This window comes from Gossypium arboreum, chromosome 4 (assembly GCF_025698485.1).
Source record: "Gossypium arboreum isolate Shixiya-1 chromosome 4, ASM2569848v2, whole genome shotgun sequence".
NCBI classification, from domain to species: Eukaryota; Viridiplantae; Streptophyta; class Magnoliopsida; order Malvales; family Malvaceae; genus Gossypium; species Gossypium arboreum.
Window position 1 is genome coordinate 101920540 of NC_069073.1, and position 8710 is coordinate 101929249.

The 8710-nt window shown below is 34.5% G+C and overlaps 2 protein-coding genes across 2 annotated transcripts; both read left to right on the forward strand.

The window, feature by feature from the left end:
- The first annotated feature begins 681 nt into the window (after positions 1 to 681).
- Positions 682 to 4807, forward strand: LOC108460794 (UDP-glucuronic acid decarboxylase 1). The gene is made up of 6 exons (XM_017760449.2): positions 682 to 1577; positions 1694 to 1841; positions 1943 to 2022; positions 3565 to 3648; positions 3743 to 3817; positions 4115 to 4807. The coding sequence occupies exons 1-6, from the start codon at positions 918 to 920 to the stop codon at positions 4412 to 4414; spliced, it is 1347 nt and encodes a 448-aa protein (XP_017615938.1). The 5' UTR covers positions 682 to 917; the 3' UTR covers positions 4415 to 4807.
- A 1805-nt stretch (positions 4808 to 6612) lies between these two features.
- LOC108459427 (protein SODIUM POTASSIUM ROOT DEFECTIVE 2-like) lies at positions 6613 to 8444 on the forward strand. Its single transcript, XM_017758795.2, has 3 exons — positions 6613 to 7543; positions 7812 to 7887; positions 7995 to 8444. Exons 1-3 carry the CDS (start codon positions 6911 to 6913, stop codon positions 8156 to 8158), a joined length of 873 nt encoding a protein of 290 aa, XP_017614284.1. The 5' UTR covers positions 6613 to 6910; the 3' UTR covers positions 8159 to 8444.
- The last annotated feature ends 266 nt before the right edge of the window (positions 8445 to 8710 follow it).

Consider the following 8710-nt stretch of genomic DNA (forward strand, 5'->3'; position numbering starts at 1 on the left):
AATATCATCTTATTACTTGATTCATGAACAGAGTAGATACATGCTATTATATACTAGAATAAGCATGCTAACCATGCAAGTTAACTACTAACAGACTAACAGTTAACTCGTTATTAATAGTGGAACTACTAACAGACTAACTAACTTTTATTAGTTATGCTAACATAAGGAAGAAAAAAAAAAAAGGAGGAATGATGGACGTAGGGGATGGCATGAAGGGGAAGAAGATGATGAGTAATGGAGGTTAAAAAAAACAAAAGTAAAAAGTGATGATGTGGTGTGCATGATTATGTGTAAAATAAAAATTTTCTCTAATAACAATGACCAAATTGTAAGAATTTTTTTGTGTGACCAAATTAAAAACATCTTAAAAATTAGGTGATCAATTAAAGAATTTACCCTTAAATTAAACATGTTAATATAATTTTTTTCAAAATTTTAATCAATAGTTTTCCACTTACACCAAGAAAATAACATTTAATTGGAGCCATGAAATGGGGCGGGGATTACTTCACTTAGGCATCGGGTTTGCAGCCCAATGGTGCAGTACGCATTTGGGGTAGGCCTGGCTGATGGCTGATGGATTTGGTGAGTCTGCGTACGTCCACAAATAAAATGAGTAAAATTTGGATCATATGACTACGTTCCCTTTTAAGCAAAACGACCCATCCCTCCCCCCCCCCCCCCTCTCTCTCTCTCTATCTTCATTCCTTCTCAAGCTCTCTCGTCCCTCTCCATTTACGTTTGGTGCTAAAAACCAGTGAATCATTGAAACGTCTTCCAGCCTTCCACCTTCTACATTCGTTTTCAACCTCTCCATTAAATGAAAAAATCCAAAAGGAAAAACAAATTATTCTAAAGGCTCCTTCATTTCTCCCCTTCTAGAAAGAACAAGAAAACCAAGAAATAAAAAAGCCATGAAACAGTTGCACAAGCAATCTAGCATGAACCATAGGCGGGATGAGGAGACCCCATCAACACAAACGCCTCCTTATTCACCCAAATCCTTAAAACACCCCAAATCTATCCCTAGATCCATTAACTATCTCTTCAAAGAACAACGCCTTCTTTTTATCCTCATCGGCATTTTGATTGGTTCCACCTTTTTCATCCTACAACCCAGTTTGTCTCGTTTGGGTCCCACCGATGCCCGTTCCCCTATACGCAGATCTTTCTCCAAGGACAACATCGTCTCCTCCGACGTCTCTGTTGTTTCCGATAACCACGACTCCTCGGCTTCCTTTTCATCCGGTACGAACAGGGCCGTTTATGGAAAGGTGGGGCGGGTACCTGTTGGGATTGGACGGCGGAGAATGAGGGTCGTGGTCACGGGAGGGGCTGGGTTCGTTGGCAGTCATCTTGTTGATAAGCTAATTGCTAGAGGCGATGAGGTGATTGTTCTTGATAATTTCTTCACTGGGAGGAAAGACAATTTGGTTCATCTTTTCGGGAATCCCATGTTCGAACTCATTCGACACGACGTGGTTGAGCCAATTCTGTTAGAAGTGGATCAGATCTATCATTTAGCTTGCCCTGCGTCTCCCGTTCATTATAAATACAATCCTGTCAAGACTATCATATCCTTTGCCATTGTTTATGCCAATTTCGGTTTACCATATTTATTTTTCTGGATTTTAATGCTGTTTCTGTCATGTTTATGTCAATTTGAGATCCTTTGACTTAGTGAATTTACAAGACAAATGTGATGGGTACTCTTAATATGTTGGGGCTTGCAAAGAGAGTTGGGGCTAGGTTTTTGCTGACAAGCACGAGTGAGGTTTATGGCGATCCGCTTCAGCATCCACAGAAAGAGACCTATTGGGGAAATGTCAATCCAATTGGTAAAGTAGCTAGTGCTACAAGCGTACAACAATTATTTGTTTTGGTTGCTTGTTTTTCTGTTCATGTCGTCTAACGTTATTGTTTGGCTTAATCTGGTTAGGCGAGAGGAGTTGCTATGATGAAGGGAAAAGGACAGCTGAAACCTTAGCTATGGATTATCATCGAGGTGCCGGTGTCGAGGTATGGTTTTCTTGATTTACTTGTAGGTTGAATACTGTTGGCATGCTTGATTTATGTACAATACATATAACAGGGTATCGAGCACCTCTCTAGAAATGATCTTCTTCTAATATTTATAGCTATCATGTTCTAATATCTTTTACCCACATCCTGGAATCTTTGTAAGTACTGTTTAGCATGCATTTATTCTCAAGCATTATGTAGAGATTACTTAGGAGTAAGTATTATAACCTTTTATGCTTAATGTGGGTGAGAATTGTGATAGGTTAGTCGGTTTATAGATCCAAGTAGTGGCTTATTTGTGCTTCTGCTTCCTTAACCAGTCAACAATAGAAAAGGTTGGAGCTGATTTTACACTTTTATTTTAGTAATATGCTAAAAGAAACTATTACTAAACTGAGGTTGAGAACTGCTGTGTAAATGTGCTTTTAAAAGTTTGAAGAAGATAAAATGTTCATTTTAGACAATATTATATATGGAATATCTAAACTTACTTTATAATAAAAGTATTAAACAAATAATTCATTAAGCAATTAATATTATAATATATGAAATATATGGAATGCATAAACTCAAATTTATTAATATTTTCATATATGAAATATGAATACTTAAATTATTATAAAAATTATAACTGACTCAAAGGTAAAATATCCTTATTTTCACATGTCTATTATTATTATTACAACTACTACTAGTACTACTGTACCATGTTATTACTATTTTGATATTAACAAATATTCAACTTAGAATATAATACAAATATTATAAAATAATTTACGGTAACTCATTGTTAATACAATGATATATGTAATATAAGTTTTAAATGCTTTTAAGTAATTGATATAAATTGTTTGTAAAATTAATTTGAATATATAAATCATATTTATATTTTACCATTAATATTAATGAGGGTCAAATTTATAATTTGACACCCAAACTGACTTTTGAAAAGCTTTTGTTTGGCTTGGAAAACTATTTGTTTACAATTACTTTTGGCTTAAAAATTTGGTTTCACTTAAAAAGCACTTTTGAAACATACTGATAAACTAGCCCTATATAGTTTACGGATTCTTTTTTAGTAATGTGCTAAACGAATGTGTCAATGCGTTCAGAATGTATATAAGAGAACATACAACAGTAGTGAATCATCAATATTCTGGAGGTCCTATTTTGGTCAATTAATTGGAGCATTGAAGTGATCATCCTCATCCTTGGTCAAAACCCAAAAGATTAACTTCTATTGATAATGACTTTGAACCTACATCTTGTACAATTTAATGCCTTGTGGCTCCTGTGAACTGTACAAGTGTTAGGTGCGGTGGTAAAGTACATTGCACTCCCAACAAGAGAACGCGAGTTCAAACCTTGGAGACAACATTGTTGGGAGAGGCAGCCACAAATCCCTAACATTACCCGTAAAACGGACATGAAGAATACAAAAAATAAATAATGTTTGTGAAAGGGAGATAAAAGGAGGTCATATGCCATGTGAAAGATCCCTTGCATGTGATGATCAAATGATGATGTTTGCGTTTGCAGGTGCGGATTGCTCGTATTTTCAATACCTATGGGCCTCGCATGTGCTTGGATGACGGGCGTGTTGTTAGCAATTTTGTTGCTCAGGTTTATTCGTCCTTCTAATTGTGGCTTTTGTTTACTATAATAGTTGAGATTCGGATTATATGTACATATTCTAATAACTATCTTTGTTCTGCAGACCATTCGGAAGCTACCAATGACTGTTTATGGTGATGGCAAACAAACACGCAGCTTCCAATATGTTTCCGATTTGGTATGGCCATTTATTAACTTGTGTACATTTCCTTATTGTGCCTTTTTCTTGCTTGACATATGCAAATGGGGAATGATTTAAGCATTTATTTTGGCGTTTGGATTGTGAAAGCTGGGATGAAGCATTAAGTTGAAAGAATTTCTATTATTTTTCTCATTTGGATTTTAGAGCTAGGAAGAAAAACTAGTTATATAACTTCTTTTACTTGAATTGTTAAAGATCAGAGAATCAGGAAGTCAAGAACATGTGAATTCATAAAATGGAAGATGATTTCATACTGAAACTCATGAATGACAGGTGGATGGACTTGTTGCTTTAATGGATGGTGAGCACATAGGGCCTTTTAATCTGGGCAACCCAGGAGAGTTCACCATGCTTGAATTGTCGGAGGTTGTCAAAGAAACGATTGATCCAAGTGCAACAATAGAATTTAGACCAAATACTGCAGATGATCCACACATGAGGAAACCAGATATCAGCAAAGCAAAAGAGCTGCTGAACTGGGAGCCTAAAATCTCCTTAAGAGAGGGGTTGCCTCTTATGGTGGGTGATTTCCGGCAACGCATTTTGAACGAAGATGAAGGAAAAGGAGCTTAAAGAGAGAAGAATAACCAAAACAAGTATGTACAGTGTGAAGAGCATCTGTAATTTGCCAATTCATTTATTTTTATTATTATCATCTATAGGAAGATGTGTTATTCCTTCCTCCCTTTTTTTTTTTTTTTTCTTCTTTTATTATTATGATATTATTAGTTCAAAGCGTTAACATCTACATTCTGCAGTTGTTTGCACGAAGTCAAGTTTTGTATTGATTGCTTTTTGAAGGCATTTGGTGGCCTGGCTGAAGTATATGTTCATCTTGTTCTTGTTTTTGGTCCTGCTGATTAGCTATAACCCTATTAAAGGCATTAATAATGCCTTTGAAAGGCTGCACTTAGGCTTTGTTTGTAAGTTCAAGCAATAAAATAAAAAGAAAAAATAATTTTATAATTTCATTTTGAGCTTTCGTGTCTTTTCAGTACACTAATCATCGTAATTTATTTGTGCTTATAAATTGTGTAAAATCATACTGATTGAATTTGTAATGGATTTACCTGAGAGAAATGGTTTACTTGATTTTTAGGGGTAAATTGTTCTATGGAGAAAAAAAAAAACCATTTTTCGTTGTCTTACCTAATTTTATTTGATACTTGGTGTTGCCCAACCCATTTCATCTGCTGCTTAGTTTTATTCAAGAGTTCTATTATTTTTCCATAATTTTCACAGATGTCCAACCCAAAGAAAACAGCAGGCCTTTATTGTATTGACCCCACCCATATGCCCTTTTTTATTCTTGAATAAAGTCAGTTAGAAGAGCTGCTGTTGGGGCCATACTTTTCTTGGAAGGCCTCTGGATATCTATCATTTATTCTTTAAATGAGAAGAATTATGAAGCTCCGCTTTCACATATATTATGTAGATTTGCTAAAGCATTTTTTTAGAGATGAGCTGATGTCAATCATGACTTCCTTTCAATGGAAGTCTTTTGTCAATACACTTGAAGCTCCAATGATGACAAGTAATAAAACATCTAATTTAAATCTAAAATTTATGAAGAGAAAAGAATGGAAGGTTGATGGCAAAAGCAAAGCATAATCAATAAGCAAAAGGACCCTATATTATTTTCCAATAACAAAAGCCCTAGTGATGGAACAATGAGAAAAATCTGTTGGCAAGTATATGAAGAGCTCTTGAATTGGTCCAAAATTAAAAGGGGTTGGGAATATAAAAAAGAGTCAAAAGAGAAGAAAAGAAAAGAAAAGCCATTTCCAAGCATCTGATTCCAGTTGATATTGTGAATGGGAATTTGAAGATGAGCATATGTTCCATAAGAATCTGAATAAAATCATGAATGTTAAAATGTTTTTGATAATAATTGTGTGAAATGCAGGAACACCACTGGGCCTGCTCCTGTTTGTGTTTAGTGCAATAAGGGAAGTTTTTTTTTTTTTGGGGGAGCTTGGTTTTAAAATGATAATCCAACACATGGACCACAATATGTCCTTAATTCTTCTTCAACTACCTCATGCGTTATTATGGTATTAAAACTCAAATAATTTGGAGTTAAACAGCAAAAAACTAGACACTAATTGAATGTAATAATCCATGATGTTTTGCTCTGTAAGTATCCTGCCATGGTTGCTGTATGATTTTTACCGTTGCTTTGTCTCATATGACCCCTTATTTTGCTCTTTCAAAAACATTGAATTCACAGACAATGGACTGATAATGTAGGCCATTCCCCCCACCCCACACCTGCACAACAAAGAAGACAAATTTTGATTTAATTTCTTTTACAGAAAAATATATTTTGATTAAACAAATGCTGTAGCCACAACTCTTATGTTGTCTCAAATCTAATACTTGTTAATCTCCTCATTATAAACACATTAAACCATACTCTGTAAAGAAACATAAATATAAAATATTTTCCATTTCCACAAACACATCAAAACTAAACTATTGGCCACTAAATGATGGATAAGTTTTTGTTTTAATCACTATTATAATTTAATCACTAAATTATTTAAAATTTTCATTTAAATCACTGAACTCTTAAAATAATACTATATGGTTTAATCTATTTATATTTTACACTACCTACACCAATCCAATAGAGAGAACTATTTTCTATTATAACAACAATATGAAAAGTTAAAATAAGGTTAATTTTTAGGCCAAAGTTAAAAAAGTTGTATATATTAAAAGCAGTCAGAAAAGAAGAAGCCAGCTCTCTACTTTTGGTGTTTTTCATTCATTAAGTTTGTAACATTACATAAAAGTTGGTTGCATCCATTAAAGATGAGATTCTTCAATTGTATTTGGTCCTTCTAGTGAAAGAATCTAAATTACCTAAAATTTTGATATAATTGTTTTTAAAAAGATAAAATTTATGGATTCCGAGATACAAATCCCAACACATGTAACCCTTTTCCTTATCTCGGATTATAGTCCTGGACCTGAGCATAAAGGCAAAACAACCCGTCTCCTTTTGGAACTTGCTTTCTCTTCTTCTAAGGCCACTAGTTTATCCTCCACAGCTACACAAAAAATATGAAGAAAATGGATATTTTTTGTGCATCCCAAGCTTCAACAGCCGTATGTTTAAGCATGGATCAAGCAGCTTCCTCCTCTTGTTCCTCCGCATCAGCCGTCCAACTCGGCGGTCGAGCCATCGACCGACACAACCCCATCATTCGAGACGCCAAAAGGTTTACCAGAACTCTACCTTCCAACCCTTGTACATCTCAGCCACCGCCGATCAATCCTTTGCCTTACCATCAGCTTAAGAAGAATGAAAAAAAGTGTTCAAGCAAGTCAAGCAATGATCATGCAAGAAAGGGTTCTTCTTCTTCTGGTGTATCAGCTAAGTTGAATGATCATAAGAAGAAGAAGAAGGGTTCGTCTAAGAACAGTACATCGAAGCCAAGTGATATTAAAGATGCAGAAATTGGTAGGAAAAGCTTTGCCACCAAGGCGGTTGATTTCGTCACCCCTCCTGGTTCCACTAGGTATCTATTGGGTGATAATAATAATTCTGGGTTTTTCGATGGAATACCGGATTATGATCCAGTTTGGGCATTGGTCCCTGCTGAAACAAGCAAGATTCAAGCCATAAAACAAGATCAATCCATTGTTTCAAAACCTTCTTCATCATCTCCCCCAGAGAAACCTTCTAAAGACCAGGTTTGCTCCCTTCCTCCTAACTGGTTAAATTGTAGTTTTGGTCCCTACACTATGCTCCAATTTAAGATTTAATTTAATGTTTTAGTTTAACCCTCTAATTCTATAATATCATGACTTAGTTTAACCCTCTAATTACAAATGTAAACACAGTAGAGGGACCAAAACTATAATTTGATCCCTCATAATTCATCCCTATCAAATACCCTGAAAAGAAAATGTTGCAGCTAAATCTTGCAATCTGAAAGCTATCATAAATTTTGGGTTTCAGGTAGTGGTTTTAAGAGTGTCATTACACTGCAAAGGCTGTGAAGGAAAACTGAGGAAACATTTATCAAGAATGGAAGGTATATATGTTTATGTAAATTGTCTGTCATCTCCATTAATTAGTTTACCTTAATCTTTTTTTCCACATAAAAATTTACAGACAAGTTAAAAAAGTTTCTATTTTCAGGTGTTACATCCTTCAACATCGACTTCGCAGCTAAGAAGGTGACAATTGTTGGAGATGTAACGCCATTAGGGGTATTAGCTAGTGTTTCAAAGGTAAAGAGTGCACAGTTTTGGACATCCACCATGCCTGTTGCTGCTTCGTCTGCAAATATGACAAACAAGTAGAGCTTGTCTCTATTATGAACTCGGAATGGGAACAAAACTCAAGAAAAATAAACTAGAACTGGCTTGTGGAACTGGTTTTTTTTTTTTTTTTAGTTATCTGTAAATGATGGAACTTTGTATTTGATGAACGAATCAGAATCTCTTTTATCTTAGAACAAAGTGAAGAAAAAAAAAAAAGTAGCCGATTTTTGTTGGGATGGTATAGTGAAAGCGAGCATGAGAGAATATAATGTTGGAACAATTTTGCTTTGGGTTTAAGAGTTCAGCTTAATTTGATCTGCTTTAATGTGGGTACCCATATGTTTGGTTGGAGGGAGTGATGAATGCTGATGGTAAGGCAAGACCAAATTTAAGTTGTTTATACCCTAGGTTATGTCAAGTAGACGTACAAACTTAAATTTTTTAGTTCCGAGCGTTTATTTTAAAAATATTCATATTATTTTTAAAAATAAATATTATTTATATATTTTCTATAATTAAATTCAAATAAAAATATTTTTTAAAATACATAATTAAATTCAAGTAATTTTGGAGATAAAAAAGAAATTTATT